Source organism: Cricetulus griseus, chromosome 4, assembly GCF_003668045.3.
Source record: "Cricetulus griseus strain 17A/GY chromosome 4, alternate assembly CriGri-PICRH-1.0, whole genome shotgun sequence".
In the NCBI taxonomy this organism is placed as follows: Eukaryota; Metazoa; Chordata; class Mammalia; order Rodentia; family Cricetidae; genus Cricetulus; species Cricetulus griseus.
In genome coordinates, this window is record NC_048597.1 from 46299339 (window position 1) to 46321523 (window position 22185).

General features: G+C 40.2%; 1 protein-coding gene across 3 annotated transcripts in view; it reads left to right on the top strand.

Moving 5' to 3' along the window:
- Atp6v1a (ATPase H+ transporting V1 subunit A) overlaps window positions 1-20562 on the top strand; it is a 47948-nt gene extending 27386 nt beyond the window's left edge. For all 3 annotated transcript variants that reach the window (XM_035444541.1, XM_027412638.2, XM_035444542.1), the window contains 10 exons: window positions 475-626; window positions 2517-2679; window positions 3340-3448; window positions 7969-8091; window positions 8174-8288; window positions 10900-10963; window positions 12501-12704; window positions 16747-16841; window positions 18466-18637; window positions 20242-20562. In XM_035444541.1, the coding sequence (XP_035300432.1) occupies window positions 475-626; window positions 2517-2679; window positions 3340-3448; window positions 7969-8091; window positions 8174-8288; window positions 10900-10963; window positions 12501-12704; window positions 16747-16841; window positions 18466-18637; window positions 20242-20334 (1290 nt within the window). In that variant the 3' untranslated portion in view covers window positions 20335-20562. The remainder of the gene's footprint in view (window positions 1-474; window positions 627-2516; window positions 2680-3339; window positions 3449-7968; window positions 8092-8173; window positions 8289-10899; window positions 10964-12500; window positions 12705-16746; window positions 16842-18465; window positions 18638-20241) is intronic.
- The last annotated feature ends 1623 nt before the right edge of the window (window positions 20563-22185 follow it).

Here is a 22185-nt window from a genome sequence, read left to right on the forward strand (position 1 = left end):
AAGTAAATGTGAAACCTCCATCTTTTCCCCAATCCGAGGAACATGTGTCCTTTAAGAACATGTATGTACAATTTATGTAGCTGCTTTCCAAAAGCCTCTTTCGATACTTTTTATTACTCAATGAGCTGGTAGTGCACCTGGTATAAAAAGCATGGCCATAGAAAGTGCACATCTCCCTTCTTGTTTAACAGCCACATTCTAGCCACACGAGGAACCCAGGGTTGCTTACATTTTGGAAGAAGGATTCACAGATTTAGCCACCCTTAAAATTCTGCTGTTTCCACATTCTAGCCACACGAGGAACCCAGGGTTGCTTACATTTTGGAAGAAGGATTCACAGATTTAGCCACCCTTAAAATTCTGCTGTTTCCACATTCTAGCCACATGAGGAACCCAGGGTTGCTTACATTTTGGAAGAAGGATTCACAGATTTAGCCACCCTTAAAATTCTGCTGTTTTCATTTGCTTTTACAGGATGTCGTCCTGGAACTTGAATTTGAAGGTATAAAGGAGAAGTTCAGCATGGTCCAAGTATGGCCTGTGCGTCAGGTTCGTCCTGTCACTGAAAAGCTACCAGCAAACCATCCTTTGCTTACTGGTCAGAGAGTTCTGGATGCACTTTTCCCGTAAGTTTGATGTGTTCCACCATTTACCCTTGAGTTAGTATAAGTCCCTGTCTTTTCATAATCTTTGCAGTTATGAATTCTTTGTATTTAATACTGTGATAGGGTAACAATGATGAGTTAGGTACATCTGCTGCCAATAATTGAGTCAAAGTTTTTTACTCTGCAGTGACAAATAGCATTATTTTTGAAAACTTACTGAAAAATAAAATTTCCAAAAGACTCTGGGAAAAAAGAATATAACTGTCTTTCTTAAATTGTCCTTGAATTAGTAGATTGGATTACTATAGATTGTTAATCTCTGAAACCAGATGGACTCTGTATGCTGCCAGGAGTAGTGATTTATAGTGTGCTCTTTTATTTTCTTTTGCTAGACATGGGCTTCACTGTATTCTGCTGTGCTTTCTATAAGGCCCTCATCGTTTAATTTCCAAAAAAAGACTGGTTTCTCCCTCAACCTCACAGTGGCTAAGCAGGCACTCTGCCACTGACCTCAGTCCCCAGCCCTCCCTACAGTCTGCCACTGACCTCAGAGTCTCTTACTCTTCAAAGTCTATTGTACTATTTATTACTTTTTCCTGAGAAGATCTCTTTCTTCATGGTCCTATGTCCTTCATTATTCAGGTTAGACCCCACATACTGATTCCTATGAATGCTTCCTAGTGGTGTAGGAAAACTTTGTATTCTGTCAGACTCACCTGACAAAATCCCAGGTATAAGTCAGTCCAGCTGTTTCCTCCTGCTTTGCACATACCCCTGAGAAAGACCGGCTCTCCACACACACTGCTGCATGGCAGTCCTCTGCTTGTGATTCTCTGCTTTTCTCTGAAGCTGTTCATGCTGCTCTACATATTTCCAATATTCAACTCCATCCTTCCTTCTTCTCCTTTCTCCTTCACTGAGAAACTGGAGACTGAATTTGCCGCTCCTTCCGTTTCCCACCCCTAGTGCCCTTATGCTTTCTTATAAAGGTCCTGGTTAGTGAAAAAGAGAGGAAGGGGGAGGAGAAAAAAGGTAGGCTTTCCTTATTGATCCTGTTCACCTGTCAGCTACTTTCCCCCTCATCTTCATGGCCAAATTAGAAAGAATACACATGATACTACCTCTTCTCCTCTCTCCCATGTAAATCCACTCTACCCTGCCCTTGGCATTGTTATTCCCTTTAACTAGTCTCACTTCTGTCATCATTGTTCCCATATTTGATCAACCTAAGAAATAAATATCAAGCCTCAGGGAGGCAGAGGCAGGCGGATCTCTGAGTGAGAGGCCAGCCTGGTCTATAGAGTGAGTTCCAGGGCAGACAGATCTCCGTGGAGAAACCCTGACTTGAAAAATTAAAAGGAAAAAAAAAAAAAAGAAAGAAAAACAAATGTCAGTATTTTTAATTCCTCACAACTTTGAACATTGCCTTCTGTGAAGTTCCTGCTCTCATGTGGACACAACTCCTGTAAGCTTCAGTATGTCTTGGGCTTCCTACTTTCCTATTTCCTCAGGAAATATGCTTCAAATGTTGCTTATACTTTTAATCCAGGTGTTCTTTTCATGATCACACTTATATAAACATGAATGTCATTAGTGCTATTTTGCTTACCTCGCTATTTCCATATAGCTCTTCCTCGGGGTGCCTTATGGAATACATTTTCACTTTCCATCTATAATGTAACTGTAAATGGTAGAGAAGATTAATGATAATAAAATATTTGCTAATTTGTTTTTTGTTGTTTTGAGACAGTGTCTCACTCTGTACCTCAGACTTGCCTGCAACATCCAGTCATGATGATCCTACTGCCTCAATCTCCCAAATGCTGGGGCTACTGGCATGAACTGCAACACCCATCTTTTTGGTGGTGTTTGTTTTGATTTGTTGTTGTTGTTGTTGTTATTGTCTTTTAGGTGTGTTCAGGGAGGAACTACTGCTATTCCAGGTGCTTTTGGCTGTGGAAAGACAGTGATTTCACAGTCGCTGTCCAAGTATTCCAACAGTGACGTGATCATCTATGTAGGATGTGGAGAAAGAGGAAATGAGATGTCCGAAGTTCTCCGGGACTTCCCCGAGGTCTGTCTGTAGAGAATGTCAATAATCTTCTAGAGAAAATACAGCATGTTAGCTGTCGTTGGCAATTAATAGTTTTAGGCTGGGTTAAAAAAACAAAAAGTGCTTTCAGTTGTCAAGATATTTTTGAAGAATTTTAAATAGCTATTTGTGATCAATTTGTATATTTTTAAAAAAATGAAATGAATTCTTCAAAGTCAAACACCTAAAATTTCTCATCTTTGTTCTCACTTGAGAAAAATGAGATGGATAAAACAATAGAACATTTATATTTAGCTAGGTGTGGTGGCACATGCCGCCAATTCCTGTATTTTGGGAGACAGAGCCAGGAGGGTCAGTAGTTCAGGGCTGGCCTGGACTACACAAGATAGTGTCTAAATAAGAAACCAGACATATAAATGGGCTTTGTGATCTAGGGTTACTGTAGTAATGTTTCCTTTTTCACAAAATAATGGGTTTCCTTTGTTCACTTGATGAAACTGTCCATTTGTCAAACAGTGCTGTGAACCAGGCAAGAGGTGTTGGCACAATGGGGGATATTCTTTGGGAATTCTGACTGATTAAACATGAGCAAGCCATAAATTTTTAAAGTGGGGAGAATTTAAAATGTTAAAATGTTATACTTAGAAACTGGAGGATCACTAATGGGTTTTATGCTTTTAGCTCACTATGGAAGTTGATGGTAAAGTAGAATCCATCATGAAGAGGACAGCACTGGTGGCCAATACCTCCAATATGCCTGTGGCTGCGAGAGAAGCCTCTATTTACACTGGTGAGTTAGGAGTTGGAATAAAAGAACTTAGCACCTATATTTAAAGCACTAGCACCCAATTTTCCTTTCCTTTTTTACAACTTCATTCTATAAAACTCCCGTATAGTCACATTGCTAGCTTTGAAGAAATACCTAATTTATTATATGTGTCGTGAGAATAATTGAACATATTTTTTTTAAAAGATGTGTATGTGTGTGTGTGGTTGTGTGTGTGTGGACAGAGGAGGGTGTCAGTTCCCCTGGAGCTAGAGTTACAGGCAGTTGTTAGCTGCCCCGCTGCTGAGTTCTGGGACAGAACTCAGGTCCTGTGCAGCAGCAGGGGGAGCTCTTAATCTTCGCATTATCTCTCAGTCCCAAACAGAAGACAGTTAGTTGTAGAGCTGCCCCAGTGGCATCTTTGTTGACTTCTTTACCTCCTCCTCTCCCTCACCCCTTGGCACCCCTACCCCTGCCTTTTTGTTGTTCAGCATGCCCAGGGCCTTGCACATACCAGACAAGAAGCACTCATGAGCTACATCCAAGCTTCCAGTTCTCTTAACAATAAAACAATACATGTGCCCTTTTCTTTTCTTTTCTTTTCTTTTCTTTTCTTTTCTTTTCTTTTCTTTCCTTTTCTTTCCTTTTCTTTCCTTTTCTTTTCTTTTTTCTCCCTCCCTCCCCTCTCCCCAGACATGGTTTCTCTGTGTAACAATCCTGGCTGTCCTGGAACTCACTTTGTAGACCAGGCTGGTCTCAAACTCACAGACATCCACCTGCCTCTGCCTTTCAAGTGCTGAGATTAAAGGTGTGCACCACCACCAGCAGCCATGTGTCTTCTTTTTAACGATTCATTTATATTCACTTTAGCTTTATTGTGCTATATTTAGATATATTTATGCCTCTATAACTATTTTAGGGGACATAAAAAGATAAGAAATTTGTCATACTTGTGCACTAACCTTTCACCTTTGCTCTTTCAACCTTACTGTTTAGCGCCTTCAATCCTCCATTTTCAGGAATTATTAGCTTTCCATTTTGTTCTAAAACAATAGATCTAGCTATTCTGTGGCTAGTTTCTTTCCTTATTTCTTGTTTGACTAAACCTGTCTTTTGAAAGATTTTGCAAGAAACACTCATGTAAATCTTTATTTTCTTTAAACTCTTCCTTCTTAAGTCTCCAGATTTTCTTTCTGTTGCTTTTAAACTTTAACAGTTGTTTTCTGAATTAAAATTATTGGACCAGTATTTTTTGTGGCCTGGTAGTTTTTACCAATATATGTTTACTTTCATATACTTCATGATTTATTATCTACTGGGTTAATGTAGTAACATTTATCTTCTTCATGGAAAAGTGGGCTTCATTTCTAAAGTAGAGGGAATACCTATCCAAATGTTAACAGTGGTTTGGCTAAGCATAAAATTTTTGGATCAGCCGGGCCGTGGTGGTGCACACCTTTAATCCCAGTTCTCGGGAGGCAGAGGCAGGTGGATCTCTGTGAGTTCGAGACTAGCCTGGTGTACAAGAGCTAGTTCCAGGACAGCCTCCAAAGCCAGTCTCAAAAAAAAAATGGATCAATATTATTTTTCCTGATAACACTTATTCAAGCATTAATATTGAGGACAAAATCTAAGACTGATTCTCCCCCTTGTAGAGGTGACTTTTTTCTTGGTTCAAGGAATTTCTCCATAAATTTGAAGTCTCATGGCTTTCTTGGGACATCAGCAGTACTGATAGCTTTGAGACTTCTTCCTAAGCCGTGGACCCTGTCAGTCTCTGAATGTATTTTTTTTTTATTTTGAAAGACTTTTGAGAATTGCATCTGAAACCTTTTCTTCCATTAGACATCCTGGGCCTCCTTCCTCTGTTTTCTGGCTCTACCATTCCCATCCAGTCCTTTTATTTAGACTTCCATATGTACACAAATAAATGGTGCTTGTTCTTAGTGTTGCTTCTAACGACACCTTCATTTCTATAGTAGGTAGTTTTATTTTTCTTTGTTGAGTTCTGTCGGCCTATAAAGCAGCTCATCTTGTTAGGTATCCCTGAGATCTTACGCTGCGGAAAGAAGGATGGATGGTTAAGGCTTTCTTCATAGCTCACTGTGGTCACACTTGTCATCTGTTCCTGGGCAGGTTCTTTTGCCATCACTGTACTTCCGTAAGTGTCCTGAACTGACACTTACTACCATTACTCATCTTGGGAAGAGATGGGTGGAACTGACAGTGACTGGTGCAGGAGAGCAGGAATTCTTCACGGTTCCCTGTGAAGTTTGTTACGGCATGCAGTTGTGTAACTACTATTTCTCTTCAGTGAACAGCTAGCATTGATAGTGAATTCTTTCTTCTCTACCCTGCCTCGCCCATCTTATGTAATGGAAATAGGGAGTGCCTGCATGTGTTGGATTTTATCTCCATCTTTCTACTTCTCCATGCCAAAATGGGCCCAAGGAACTTCTGCCATTGGCCATCTTGAGTTTGTGTGGCTTCAGGTGAATCCTTGGTACTCCCTCACATCTGTATTTGTTGTTTACTTGTTTTTGTCTGATTCCTTGTTATTTCAGCACAGGATTAAATGTGTCTTTGCCTTAGCCTCTGAATTTGTAATACTATTTTTCCCCATTTTAAGACAGGAAATATACTTTATTCTTTTATATGTCTGCAGTTCCCCTTTATATGAATAGATCATAAGCATAATCCTTTTTAAAAGATACTGGTATTTTAAATTATGGGATGGTAGTGCTTGGGTGCAGTGCCTGAAGAGGCCAGAAGAGGGCACCAGATCCCCTGGAAGTGGAGTTAGACCATCCAGCTGGGTGCTGGCAACTGAAACAGCATGCTTTGCGAGAGCAGTAAGTGCTCTTAACCTTGCACTGTCTCTCTAGCCTCAGTGCTCTAACCTAACCAGCATCTTGTGGTGAACACTGGGTTATAGTTTAATTCTGATAGCCATCCAAGTGGTGCAATAAATAAGAGAAGGATCCTGTTTCTCAACTTCACCAATGCTAATTTTAATTTGGTTAGGAAACAGAGAGAAAACATGAAGCATTAGTACAGTGAACACTTAAGTACTTAGCACCTGGAATTGATGGTTGACATTTTACCAATTGCTGCTTTATTACATCCTAGTCAGCCTATAATATAAAATGAACTAACCTCTTTTGCCATGCATGCTAACCATTTAAAAACTGCCTGCTGTCGGTTTTCCTTTTGGATGGTGGTTGTCTTTCATATTGATTTATGAAAGCTCTTTGATCAAGGAAGATATTGCTTTTTTTTTTCTAAATCTATTAATGCAACTCTGTTTTTGTTTTTGTTTTTTTTTTTTTTTTACCCCCCCTTTCTCCCTCCCGGTGCTAGGGTCCAAACTGTATTACCTCAGCACTACCCCAGCTTCACCCTTTGGTTTTTCTTTGTAGGCTCTGAAATTCGTATGTAGGTCATGAGAGAGGTCTTGATTACTTGTGTCTGTTTGTCTTCTCTATGAAGTATCTGATATAAACATGCAAGTGTTAGTAGCATTTCATCACAGGCCTACAACACATCTGTGCCTACATAAAAGTCTGTTCTAAACATTAGGTCGGAATAGCTGATATGATTTTAAGCCTAATATTAATAAGTAATCTTTCCTTAGTGTTTTTTATTCTGAATCATGCACTGTGGCGCACAATAAAGAACTGATTTACAGCCACGTTTTCTCTTTGGTTACATAAGCCTTTTTTTTCCTTGCTAAAACAAAGATCAGGGCTTGGAGTTTGGAGACGCTGACAATATAACCATAGCTGTACATTTCTATTACCTTAGAGTTGTATATAGTATATATTTTTGGAAATTGTTTATATGTATTTTATTTCCTTTAATGTATATAAGTATATAGGGAAGGCTTTATTCCATCTTAATAGATTAGATTAGAAAGGTTTGGCTGAGATAAATAATAGCAAAGACACTTCTTTTTCTTGATGTTTTATTTTCTAGGACAGGCTGGGTCTGCCCATCAGAGATTTAGAGACTTGAGATATTTCTCGTGTCAACAAGCTTAGTTAAATAGCCTGGTGTATGGTACAGACAAGTTATACTTAGAAATTTACTTCAATTAACTATATAAAAGAGAACAGGGCATAAATCCTTTTCTTGGTCTTTAGAATGTATAGAGAGGGGTTGGTTATGGTATCAAAAAGTCCTCAAGTTATGCTATTTCCAGTGTCTGGGGACTCCTTTCATTCTGTGCTGAAACCTGGGCCCAAAGTGCCTGTTTGGTCTTCACCCATGTTTTGGGGCCTTGGGAAGTCTAGAAAAATGCATAACTTGCCTGGCCATGGAATGTATAATTTTTAGTCACATTCTGTTAGCTTGAGATCAGTTACATGGTATTATTTAACTGGAGAAGATGTTTGAAAATATGGCTAAGTTGTGTACCTAGAACAAACTTGGGGAAATGGCTAATGAGATACTTAATATGCTCATTGTTTTAACATTCTTAGAGACAAAACAGTCAGTAGTTTGTATTCTGCCGGTGTAATTCAACAGTGTTCTTCTCAATTTAGGAATCACACTATCAGAATATTTCCGTGACATGGGCTACCACGTCAGTATGATGGCTGACTCTACCTCTAGGTGGGCTGAGGCCCTCAGAGAAATCTCTGGTCGCTTAGCAGAAATGCCTGCAGGTAAGTCTTGTGTTGGTTGTCACTGATAGAATTTAGGGGCTAGCTTAGAACTCCCTTTTAAACTTTTCTTTTTGTCTTTCAGATAGTGGATATCCTGCATATCTTGGTGCCCGGCTGGCCTCTTTCTATGAACGAGCAGGCAGAGTGAAATGTCTAGGAAACCCTGAGAGAGAAGGAAGTGTCAGCATTGTAGGAGCGTAAGCAGCCGAACTGTTTGTCCTTTATTTATTTGTTTGTTTATTTATTCAGAGGGGGTGTGGGCTCAGTATAGACATATACTACCATGCCCAGATGATGCTGTTTACTTCTCAAAAGTAAAGAGACCAGCTAGGAAAATTGTTCAGTCAGTAAAGTGTTTACCACACAAGCAAGAGGACCTGAGATTGATCCTGAGAATCTACACTAAAAAGAAAAAAGCTAGGCATGTTGGCACATGCTTCTAATCCCAAAACTGGCGTTAGGGAGTGGAAAAAGGTGACTCCCTGGAGTTTTCTGGCCAGCCAGCCCTGCCTACTTTGTAAGCCACAGGCTTAGTGAGAGTCTGTCTCAAACACCAGGGTGGGTGGCTCCCAGGAAACAATGGCTTAAGTCATCCCCTGGCCTTCCCATGCACATCCACCTGTCCCCACAGGAGCAGAGGCAAGGGAGGGGGAGTATGTTTTCCTTCCTCTGGGAGTGGCAGTTCTTAAGTAGAGTTGCAGGAAGAGCTTCAGGGCACTTTGTGACCTGACTCAGGCTGGCTCTGTATCTTTGGGTTCATTGGTGTAACTTTCCTGATTTAGTAGAGCCAAATCACTGTATCTTAGGAGTAACTTTAAAAATTGTAGACATGTTAAGATGAGGTTATATCAAGCTGAAGACAAAATATAGATTTATGATTACTCCATAAAGCTATACTTTATTCTCAAAACTTTCCTAGTTCATCTTGTTGATTAGAATATGAAACTAATTATAATTAGTGACAGTTTCATTTCTCATACTGGGTGACATTCAATAATTGTCATTTTTATTTTCAACAAAATTTTTCTTCCCAAGGGTCATTTACTTCTAAAGTTATATATATATTCGAACATTAAGACTAGGAGCTGGGGAATGGCTCACTAAGTTAAATGTTTGCCACATTGAATTTCTAGAGCCCACTTAAAACAAGACATAGTAGGGGACTTTGTTTCTTTGATTAGCTCTGATTGTTCTGGAACTCACTCTGTAGACCACACTGGCCTCGAACTCACTGAGATGGTTCTGCCTCTGCCTCCTGAGTGCTGGGATTAAAGGTGTGTGCCATCATGCCTAGTTAGTAGGACACATTTTTAATCCTAGCACCCCTACAGCAATATGAAAGGCAGAGATAGGAGCATCTAGAAGCCCCCAAGACGGCATATGCAACAACAAACAAAAATTATCTCAAACAAGGGAGAAGGCAAAGACAGACACCACACCCCCCCCCCCACACACACACCCCGTGTTCCTCGGACCTCCAAGTGTGTTCTCTTGTACATAAACACCCACTTCTGCAAATCTGCATGCTCAAAAACTGTGTTTTTTATTTGTCTTTTTTAGACAGGGGTGGGGTATGGTGTGCTTCTAGCTTAGGTGCTTAAGCATGAAGCAACAAAAACAAAATCAACTTTAAAAAAAAATTAAAAACAATCTAGTATTTTACATATCAATCCCAGTTCCCTCTCCCTTCTTTCCTCCCATGCGCCCAAATCAACTTTTCTTAAAAGTTGACCTTCAGCCAGGTAGTAGTGGCACACATCTTTAATCCCTGCACCGGGAGGCAGAGGCAGTTGAATCTCTTGAGTTCGAGGCCAGCTAGTCTACAAGATCAGGACAATCAAGGCTACACAGAGAAAACCCCAACTCAAAAAAAAAAAAAACAAAACCAAAACCAAAGGAAGATGTTAATATTATTTTTATGAGTGTTTAGATGTCTTTGTATTTCAAATGTTTGATTATTTTTCATAAACATTTGGTTTGGGGGGGGGCGGGGGGATGTTTCCAGGTTGTTTAGCAGCCCTGGCTATCCTGGAACTCACTTTGTAAACCAGGCTGACCTCAAAGTCAGAGATAACAGCTCCCAAGTGCTGGGATTACAGGCATGTGCAGCCACCACCTGGTCATAAACATTTCTTTTTCTTTTTTTTTGTTTTTATTTATTTATTCTAGTTAGGGAACAAGCTTGTTTCACATGTAAGTCCCTTCTCCCTCTCCCTCCCCTCACCCCCATCCCTCCTCCCTCACCCCTAGCCTACCCCCCACCCCATCCACCCACCACTCCCCAGGCAGGGTAGGGCCCTCAATGGGGGCTCTGCAAAGTCCACCAAATCTTCCTGTGCTGTCCTGGGCCCTTCCCCATGTGTCCAGGGCCAGAGTGTAACCCTTCACATGGGATGGGCTCTCAAAGTCCCTTCTTGCACCAGGGAAAAATACTAATCCACCACCAGAGGCTCCCTGGAGTGCAGAGGCCTCCTTATTGACATCCATGTTCAGGGGTCTGGATCAGTCTTGTACTGGCCTCCCAGACAGCATCTGGGGTCGATGTGCTCTCCCTTGTTCAGGCCAACTGTTCCTGTGGGTTTCTCCAACCTGGTACAGACCCCTTCGTTCTTCATTTCCTCCCTCTCTTCAACTAAATTCCCTATTTCAGCTCAGAGTATATCTGTGGATGTCTGTCTCTGTTTCCATCAGCCACTGGGTGAGGGCTCTAGGATGGCATAAAGAGAAGTCATGGATCTCATTTTAGGGGAAGGGCTTTTAGGTTATCCTCTCCACCATTTCTAATGATTGTATTTGTTCTTAATCTAGAGTTTCTCCACCTGGTGGTGATTTTTCTGATCCAGTCACATCTGCTACTCTGGGTATTGTTCAGGTATGTTTTTACCCTCTGTCATGCTGCAGTTATAATTTAACTAAGTAATCATCAAGTGTTTAATTTAGTCACTAAAGAATTGGTAGCAATAAAAAAATGTTTTAATAGCATCCTTAACATTATAAAAGTTTAATTCATCCTGTTTTTTCTTAGTTCTTAACAGTTTATAATAAACATAACAGAAGTCCAGAAATACATCTAGGTCCCAAAGTTTTCTTTATGTTAAAGTTACGGTACTCATAAACTAACTCTTAACTATAGAACTAAATAGGCCTCACGCTTCATAATGACAGAATATCACGGTCTAGTCTGTGGCAGATGGTCCCATCAGAAAGTGGGCATCTGCAGTCACAACTGGAGCCTGGCTCTTGGTAGTCTCCTGCATCTGGCTTCCACAAGGGAAAACCGCCGGAAAGGCACAGCCACACTCAGCTGTGGGCTTCAGAGAGAGATGGTCGTTGTGCTCCCTTTGTTAACTCTACCAGGTGAGAGCAAGCTTGGAAAATGTGGTTTCTGCCTGGACAGTTTCTGCCTGGATCAAGGCATAAATTTTAATGGAGAGAGCTAGTCATTAAAGAAGCCTAAATAATGTGTCTGTGAATCAGATCAATAGTGCAAAACAGTGCCCCTAAGTATGCCTGTGTGTAAGAAAAGTCTTTCTTGGTTTCTGCCAGTACCAGATGAAATTGTAGGGACTAAATCTATAGTTATCAAAGTTTTTTTTTTTTTTTAATTAGTTCAAGTTAGGGAACAAGCTTGTTTCACATGTAAGTCCCTTCTCCCTCTCCCTCTCCTCACCCCCATCCCTCCTCCCCCACCCCCATAAAGAAGATTTATTTATTTATTAGGTAGAAAGTGTTCCTCCTGCATGTACACCTGCATGCCAGAAGACAATATCAGATCTTATTATGGTTGGTTGTGAGCCACCAGGTGGTTGCTGGGAATTGAACTCAGGACCTCTGGAAGAGGAGCTAGTGCTCTTAACTGCTGAGCCATTTCTCCAGCCCATCAAAGTATTTAATATTTGCTAAATTTTGGATCTTAATTTGTATGGGGAAATGGAGCAAAGTTATTAATGCATAAAGCATCTGAGTGTTTGGCCTCAGAAAATGAATGTCAAATATTATTTAATTGACTCACAATGATAGAGACTTGAATTCATCAGAACATTTTAAAGATTTTAATCAAAGTAAATGTCTGTTCCATCTCAATCAGCCTTTCTTGTTCTTCTGTTCTTATTATACCATAATAATCTTCAATTGCACCCATTTTCCTTTTTGCCATCACATTTGATGTAGTTAGTTTTAAGGAAATTGAGAGAAGTTTGATTTGTAGATGTTACCCACCCTCAAAATGGAGAAATGTGTTTTTTAGCTAAGTTTGGTTTTTGCACATTTTATTCTATTTCAATTATATTTATATATGCTAATATGATACATAATTGGCCCAAGGAGTTTAAGAAGTGCTTATTGGAGACAAATAGATATACTGCACTACTTAGTAAAAAGAAAAGTCTAATTTTTCTTTTTTTAAACAGGTGTTCTGGGGCTTGGATAAAAAACTAGCCCAACGCAAGCACTTCCCCTCTGTCAACTGGCTCATCAGCTACAGCAAGTACATGCGTGCCCTGGATGAGTACTATGACAAACACTTCACAGAGTTTGTTCCTCTGAGGACCAAAGCCAAGGAGATTCTGCAGGAAGAAGAGGACCTGGCAGAAATTGTGCAGCTTGTGGGGAAGGTGAGTTAGAGCAGGGGCCGCCTGGGGTACCAAGGTACCGTACTGGTTTCCGAAACTTAGGTATGCAGGTGCTTGCTTGGCTGGTATAACGGCTCATGACTAATCTGGGCACTAAGCCTGAGGTAGGGAGAATGCCACAATTATGAGTCCAGTGTGCACTGCATAGTAAGTTCCAGGTTATTGTGGGCTGTGAGTATGAGATCATGTCTCAAAACAAATAAAAAACTTAAATGTGCAGTGGTTTTCAAACCAGCTGAACCTTTAAAATTCCATGCCATGAGAGGTGAAAACAATACACCCATCACCAGTCAATTCGATATAAAATTAGGGCCCGTTAACATCATTTTTGTAGGAGCACTAGAACTGGGAATCAAAGGGCCAGATTTAATTCCTCTAATAATTAGCTATGTGACCTTCAACGAGTCATTTACATTCTAGAGCCTATGTCTGGATATTCAAAGGAAGATGTTGTAAATAAACTTAGTCAAACTAAATCTCACAAGTGAATGATTTCTCAGGTCATCCACAGGACTAGCCAGGACTTAACCCCTTCCCTCTCTTTAGATAGATTATTCCTATGTAGCTCAGGCTAGCTCATACCCATAATTCAATTGTTTCTACCTCCCAAGTACTGAGATTACTGGTGTGTATCACCATGCCAGGGCCTATTATTTTTATTATATCTGATAAAATAGCCTCCTAATTTTTTCCAACAAAGGATAATATTAGCTAACATTTATAGCATGTATTACATATAGTGTTCCCAGTAGAGGTCATAGCTAGGCATGGTGGCATGCCTTTAATCCCAGCATTTGTGAGACAGAGGCTGACTTATCCATGAGTTAGAGGCTAGCCTAGTCTACATAGCTCCAGGCAAGCCAGAGACTGCATGGTAAAGCTGCGTTTGTATGTTTCTATGTTTTACACTAAGGTCTCAAAAAAAAAAAAAAAAAAAAAAAGTTGTGTGTGAACTAAGTAAAAAGACATACTTTTTTTCTATCAAAAGTATTTTAAAACTATTATAGGAGATTATTGAAAAACAGTCCACACTTGGGAGTGGATTAAAAGGAGGCATTTCAAGGGTCAGAAAGATGACTCTGTAGGTAATGCTGCTTGCCTCGTAAGCCTGGTAACCTGAATTCAACCCCAGAGTCTACATAGAGGTGGGAGGACAAAAGAAATGCCACAGAGTTGTTCTCCAACCCCACACCTCTCTGTGGCGTGCCTACATGTGCGTGCACACCACATACATGCACACCGTGCACACACAATAAGCAAGTAAGTAAAAATTTTGGCATTACCACTTCTGTTTGAACTATAAAGTCAGTGTAATACCAACCACATTTCTAGTTGATTGCATCTCTCAGTGCTGGAGATGGTACCCCAGGCGTGCTAAACAAACACCCTGCTACTGAGCTACATCTCAGCCCACCGTAGCTGAATCTTCTGAGTAAATCAGCAGTCATTCTGAAGTTCATTTACTGTCCTAGAGATTGGCTCTTAGGAAACAAAACACAATAGTAAATAGGGAGGGGATGTTCTCCTCCTGGGTATTGACAGAAAACTCTAATAGTAAAAACAGTGTGGTATTGGTGAGATAACAGACAAACGAACCAATGGACAGAGCCGGGATAGATTTATATGTACATGGATCCTTGATACTGCATAGCGCTTCACAGATCAAATGGGAGAAGTATGGATTGTTTTAGTCAGCAGTGGAAAAACTGTTAGGTGTTTAAAGCAAATGAAACTGGGTTGCTTCCCAGTTCCACATATGAAGGTAAACTACAAATAGGTTAAAAATTTAGGTATGAGAGGAAACACTTTCATGTTAGTAGAATACAATTTTTAAAAGATTTTTTGTGTATGTGTGCCTGCCTGTGTGTGTGGATGTGTGCGTGAAAGTGCATGTGCTGTTGGGAGCCAGAGGTGTCTGGTCCCCCGGAGAGAGTTATAGGCAATTTTCCTCAAGAGAAAGCAGCAGTGGAGCTGGAGAGATAAGATAGCTCAGTGTTTAAGAGCACTTGCTCCTCTTTCAAAGGTTCCCAGCACCCACCTAGGGGCTCATAGCTCTAACTCCTGATCCAGGGGATCAGTGCCCTCTTCTGGGCTCCCTGGGTACCACAGACATATATGCATTTAAAGCACTGATGCACATGGCATTAAATGTAATAAATTTTAAAGGAAGTTTTTAGTAAATAAAATCAATGGTCGACTGTTTAAAAGATAACCACAGGGTAGAGCAGACAGATGAGAGAAGGAAGCCAGAAATATTACAGACCTGTGGATACTCCTTCAAACAGCAAGGACATACCAATCTATACTAGTTTGAATGGCAAAAGTTATACAGCTGGAGGTTGCCAAGTACTGGAATACCATTGATAGATATATCATTTGGAGTGGCCATAGTGGACAGAATGAGCTGGGTGCCTTGAGTCCTTAGGGTTTATAATAGTAGAAAATTTGATGAAAGTTTGGTGCCCTCTACCAGGGGCAGAGATACAAGGTAAAGAATGGAGGCTGTGCATACAGAATGTAATTGCCGGAGTTGCAAGAAGTGAATTGTATAGTACAGAACAGCATGGTGGATCTTAAAATCAGCTAGTCAGAGACACTGGAGAATGTTTCAAATAGTGAAAAAGTATTTTTACAAAACAAAATATACATTTTTCCATAATTTAAAACAAAAACACATCAACGATGCTTAATATTTAAGTGTGGTTGAAGAAAGAAATAGAGGTGAAAGAGATTTTTTTTTTTCTTTTTAAAGAGAGAGCTGTGAAAGGCTTGATCCTCAGCTGAGGTGCTGATGCACCTAGTCAGCCCAGAGTGCCTGGAACTTCCTGTTTGTCCTTCCTCCTCCTGTTAGTCATCCCAGCAACAATGGTATTGTCTCATGGCTGGCCTGGCAGCTGCCAACAGCAGAGCGTTTGAGGCAGTGATACTTAGAGGTTGAGGCAGCTGTGTAACTTAGCTTACTAAAAAAACAGCACTCAGATAAGCAAATACTTACCTATCCATCATTGTTCTAAACATCCTGTAATGTTAACAACAAAGTAACTATGGACTATTTAGGTTTCTGTCAATCAAGCTTAAAAACTGAATTCAAATAATAGCAACAAGGTATGGTGTAAAAAAAGTACTTTATAAAATGGGTGTGAGGCCAGGAGGTGGTGTGGTGGCACACACACAGGCGTACACACATACACGTGATGCCTTTAAAGAATAATCAGGGCTAGTTAGGTGACTCAATGGCTAAGAGCACTTGTTCTTGCAGGGTTCAGTTCCCAGTATTCACATGATGGTTCATAACCATTTGTAACTCCAGTTCCAGGATATCCATTGCCTTCTGACCCCTGGGAGTCAGGCACACTCATAATACATATACACGCAGGCAAGGCACTCATACACATAAATTAATGATTTTTTTAAAAATTAATTATCTTGCATACTCATATTCATAGTAGTATTATCTATATAGCCAAGAGTGAAAGTGATTCAAATGTCCACCTTTTAGTGAACTAGTGGACAAATACATTAGTCACCTGCTTCAGCATAGATGAATGATGAGGACATTTTAAATGAGATAAGCTAGTTATGAAGGAAATAGTATATGGTTCTACTCATATCCGATGTCTAAAGTAGGGAGAAGAGCAATGGAGTTTGTGGGCTTAGAGTTTCAGGTGTACAAGAGAAAATGTTTCATAACAACGTGATAGTGCTTTATATTACAGAGGAACCTTGAGGGGTACAACTCAGACCGGCCTAAAGCTCACTTTGCCATCTGGCCTACCTTGGAACTACTGCAGTCCTCCCTCTCAGCTGGCCAAGTGCTGAGATCATAGGCATGAGTCACCATGCATAACTTCTAGATGCGAAATTTTGTGTCATGTTCTGTTTTACCACTACTAAAAAACAACCAAAACCTTTGCATTTATCAGTGATAAGTAATTGTATGTTGATGTCTGCTTGCCAATTGATTTGTTGCTATTGATCCCACACAATGAAATAAAATTTCTTAAAGTACCCTTTTGTTTTCTAGGCTTCTTTAGCAGAGACAGATAAAATCACTCTGGAGGTAGCAAAGCTTATCAAAGATGACTTCCTGCAACAAAATGGATACACTCCTTATGACAGGTATGCTATGCTAATTTCTTTTTTTTTTTTTTATTTCCCCTTGAGACAGGGTTTCTCTTTGTAGCCCTGACTGCCCTGAAACTCACTCTGTAGACCAGACAGGCCTCTAGCTCTCAGAGATCTGCCTGCCTCTGTGTCTAGAGTGCCTGGGATAAAGGTGGGCACCACCACAACAGGCCTAATTACCTTATTTTTATAATGTATTTTTATTTGGCTGATTTGTGTGCATTGATTGGTGTTTTGCCTGCATGTATGTCTGTGTGAGGGGGTCAAATTTGGGAGTTACAGGCGTTTGAAGACTTTTTGTTGTGTTTTGGCAAAGAAGCTGCCTGCATGTTGGAAACTTTCCCATACAAGTGCATTCTGACTCAGTATATTGCTTGTTCTGTGTGTTTATAGCAGGCATCTAGTATGCCCCTTTGTCTGAATTTGCTTTGTTAGTGAAATTCTGACCATGTTTTCCCTCACACAAACATCTATAATTAGAGTGAATTATGGCATTGTTCGCAGACCTACAGGGCATCTCCTGCTGCATTCTGCTGTCCTTGCCTAAGTATTCTGTGCTTCCCTGCCTTATTTCACAAGGGTCCCAGGTTTCTTGATACAAAAGACTTGTTGAAAGTCCCTCCCACCTTCTTCCTTCTCTGCCCACTGCTTGCCTGTTTTCATTTTCTCTGCTGCTGATGTAGCTTGTTTAGAAAACCTGTTTCTTTGGAACATGAGAATTTGATCCTTTTGTCTTAAGCTAGCCTTCTCTCTCTTAAATCCTATTTGACTCCATCCAAGACTAAAAAGAGCTAGGGAACCGGCTTGATGTGCCTGATTTCAAGCCCTCCAAATCCACACAAAGCCAAGCACAGTAGCACACATCTGTGTCCTAGGATGCTGGAAACAGGACTTCTAGGAAGCTAGTGTGGCATACACAGTGGTAGACTGCCGAGACTGTCTCAGAGGAGGAGGAAGGCACGGACTGATACCCACGGTGAAAACTGAGCAAATAGGATTGACCAGAATGCCAATATGTCAGTTAGCCTCAGAAGTCTGATTTGTCCTGAACTGAAACACCACATAAAGAGAATGGGTAGAATTCTTCAGAATGACTATAATAAGATACATGGAGTTGAGTGTGTGTGTGTGTGTGTGTTTGTGTTTGCTTGCGAGCGTGCATGTGCTTGAGTGTGTATGCTTTTAAAAGGTATGGGCAGATAAAAATGAGTATACTAAAGAGAACTGAAGGCTGGGGCTTGGGGAGGGGGTGATAGCTTACCTGGGATACCCAAGGCTCTGAGTACACGGAGGAGGGAGGGATAACAAGGTAACTTTAGCAAGTTTGCAATTCTCTGCTTTCCTATTATTCATTAAACCTTGACTCTGGCCACAAGGAGTCTTACAACTCAGTTGTTTTTCCACTTGAGTTACATATTTAACTTCTTGTACCCAAACAGACTGCTGACAAGTCATTAGTGTGGCAGTACTGCTTCATTGTTTTCTGTTCAATAATTGGAAGCAGAATATATGTTTAAAGAAACTAATGGCTGGTAATTCATGAAGTTTCATATAATAAAAATATGCACTTGCTTTGTAGGTTGTTTTTGCTAATTGCCTTGTTGTTCATTTTCCCTAGGTTCTGTCCATTCTATAAGACAGTGGGGATGCTGTCCAACATGATTTCATTTTATGATATGGCCCGTAGAGCTGTTGAGACCACTGCCCAGAGTGACAATAAAATCACATGGTCCATTATCCGTGAGCACATGGGGGAGATCCTCTATAAACTTTCCTCCATGAAATTTAAGGTATAGTTTCTTTCTACTCTGACCTTTGTTGGCAAGAAGCCAACCTTCCTTCCTCCCTCCCTCCCTCTCTCCCTCCCTTCTTCACTTTCCCTTCCTTCCTGTCCTATTTGAGTTCCAAACCTGAGGTATGAAATTTGCATTTTTCTTTTTGAAGACCTATTTTCATTTGATTTATGTGTATAGATACATTTGTTGTAAGTATTGTGCCACTTGTGTGTGGTCACCTGTGGAGTACAGAGTGGCTGTTGGATTACCTGGAGCTGGTGCCTGCACACAGTGTGGGTGCTGGGAACTAAGCTTGGGTCCTCTGGAAAAGCAGCAAGTTTAACTGCTGAGCCATCTCTATGTTCCTGAAATTTGCATTTTTCATTTTATAATACTTAGGTTGTATAAAACCAGAACAATCTTCCAAGTTATGTTCAAGCAGGAATTCCAGTGGTAAAGATTGTACTATGTCATGTTTGTAGGGTTGGAAAGAAGGCTCAGCAGTTAAGAGCACTTACTGCTCTTGCAGAGAGCCTGGATTCAACTCCTAGCACCTATATGGTGGATACAACCGAAACTCTGAGGATCTGAGTTTGCTGACACCCAAGGATTACTGCACACAAAGGATGTACAGATATATACTCAGGCACACACACATACACATTAAAAAAATATTATAGTATGCCATGTCTAAAATAAATTCTAATGTGTTTGCTCTCTGTCTTAGCTACTAGTCAGCATAGAGTAACGTCCTAGCTGGACAGCAGTTACTTTAGTAAAGTGCCTATTATTTCATCTAGCCTCCACTTTCTCATAAACAAAGTTTAACCAGTTAAGTGAACTTACCAGTAGAAACCCAGATATAGGAGTGTTTTAAAATATTTGATGAGTTGGATTACATTGTGTTACTTCTTTTTTTTTTTTTTTTTTTTTTGTTCTTTGAGACAGGGTTTCTCTATTGCTTTGAAGCCTGGAACTCACTCTGTAGACCAGGCTGGCCTCAAACTCACAGAGATCCACCTGCCTCTGCCTTCCAAGTACTGGGATTAAAAGTGTGTGCCACTAACACCCGGCACATAGTGTTATTTCTAAGTCACGCATAGGCACATGTAGTAATCACCCACTGAAAACGATGCTTTGAGCATACTTGTACTGTAGAAGCACAGACCTGGAGGCCACTAAATGGCTTAGTGGGTAATGGTACTTGCTACTAAACCTAATGACCCGGATTCCGTTAAATGTGCTCTATTAGTCTCACTTTTCCGTCTTCGAGTGATGCTCCAGGCCTTCAGGAAATTCACTGAATTTTAACTTCCAGTTCTTGTATACACACATGTGTCTAGTACATGATATTACGAAGTTCCCACTAACATACACATTGCTGAGGTTTGATCATTGAGCATCAACTACAGGCAAGATTCAAAAATGAAATAATGGATTTTGTTTTGTTTCAGTCTATTTGCACATTTCCACTGTAAAAGAAAATAGGGTAGTTTTGACTCCTACCTGTGATTTACCAGTGTACCTCAACTAACCTGGTACTCCGTATTAATAAGTAACCTATCTTACATCTTGAAAATTATTTCCAATAGGTGAATTAAATTTGTATTATTTCTCAGGATCCTGTGAAAGATGGCGAGGCAAGGATCAAAGCTGACTACGCACAACTTCTTGAAGATATGCAGAACGCATTCCGTAGCCTTGAAGATTAGACTGTGTCTCTTTCCTCCTCCTCAGCAAGCTCATGTGTATATTTCCCTGAATTTCTCATCTCAAACCCTTTGCTTCCCTATTGTGCAGCTTTGAGACTAGTGCCTCTGTGTGTTATCATTTGTTTTGTTGTTTCTTTGGTAGGTCTTTAAAACAAACATTCCTTTGTGCCAGTGTTTGAAGGGGCTCCCTGACCTTCATCTGGAGTGGTGAATGTAGTGCATATGGTACACAATGGTACACAATGGCTATGCTACTGTAAACCTGTATGTAAGGTGACTACCCCTTCCCTCATCTCCATTAAACTGTAAACAGGACTACTGCATGGACTCTATTGGGAATGGAAGGCCAGATCTCTGTACCTATGGATAGGTACTGAGGAAATGACTCTGCATTTGGAGTCAGACCACTTGCAACTTAGTGTTTTGTTGAGTAACTGTTGAGTAACTGTTTTGCAAGAAATATTTCCATTTAGAAACATAAAAGATTAATGTTCCAATTATGCATAGCTTCCCCATTATCAATCAGGAGAGATTATGGGGCACTTGGGAACTATTTTGTCTTTATAACAGGCGTTTGCAAGGCTGAGCATAATAGATAAATCAGTTCCCTCTGAAAGTGTGAAAGAAAGAAAGAAAGAAAGAAAAAAAGAGCCAGGTGGTCAAACTTAAATTAACATCATCTTGTTAAAGCATATTTTATTTCACTGAGAGAAATTCAATATCAAGGACTTTTATATACTCAATTACCAAGAAATCTTTTTTTAAGTACAATTTAAAAATCATTGAAAATGTGATCCACATCATAGCCATTCTTTTCCTCAAACTTAGGTGGACAAGCTTCTCAGAGTGGCAGTGGGAACTGGCATGTCACAAATAACGTAGTAGTGCTTACAGGCAGTTTGCCCCTGTAAGAACCAGCTGTGCTGTGGTATTTCTTGGGGCCAGAGTGGCATTATTTTTACAAGGTACATGTGTCATATGTTTGTTTGCTTGATGAAATTCTGAAAAACAGTCTACCAATTGCAGAAAATATTACTTTTCTATGTTTTTATTCACTGGCTCAGAAAGCTTCTCAAAGGGTCTGTGGTCATAGTAGCATGACTGTATCCATTCTGTTGACAGAGATGAAGTTATTCTTGTATTTGACTGGTAGCAAAAACTGGGTCATAAAAAAAGGAAAAGATCAATTTTGTCTCACTGTTTCAGTATGTTTAAATAATAATTTCCATGTTTGCATAATGAGGCCCATTTCTGAGAGCTTGGAGAGCTAGCCCCCTGATCACTCTCTGTGCTGATAATGCTGACACCATACTTCCTCTTCAGGACAGGGAAGGGTATTGAACATGTCTGACACTCTCAAGTACACAAGTGTGATAACAAAGTATTTCTTTTAAGCCTTGGTATGTTATTTAAATTATTAGGTGGTACATTTCTTTTGGTCTTTTGGGTAGACATAGTCAGTCTACAGTTCAGACATAATGTGTAAATCCTTGCACAGTGCATGTCTTTACACAGTGGACTGCTGTTCCGGAAGGATGCTCTTCCAGGTCACATTTTAAAAACTGTTGAACAATGTTGACAGATGTGGATTATGCAATGACTTGTTGAGATATGGATTAATGGTGCTGCTTAATCAGTTTGCTTCCAATGTGGCTTTGTATCCAGAGGCCCCTGACTAGTGGAAATGAAAAAGATTTCAAAACCTTTCTACTTAGACCTACCAGCAAACTAGGTTTGTGATCAGAGTGAATGATCCAAAGAAACTACTTGACCAAGTTTGTTTTTTGTTGTTCTGGATTTGGGATGTGCATTATTTCTCCTTTTAAGAATATTGATGTATGAGTGTGAAGA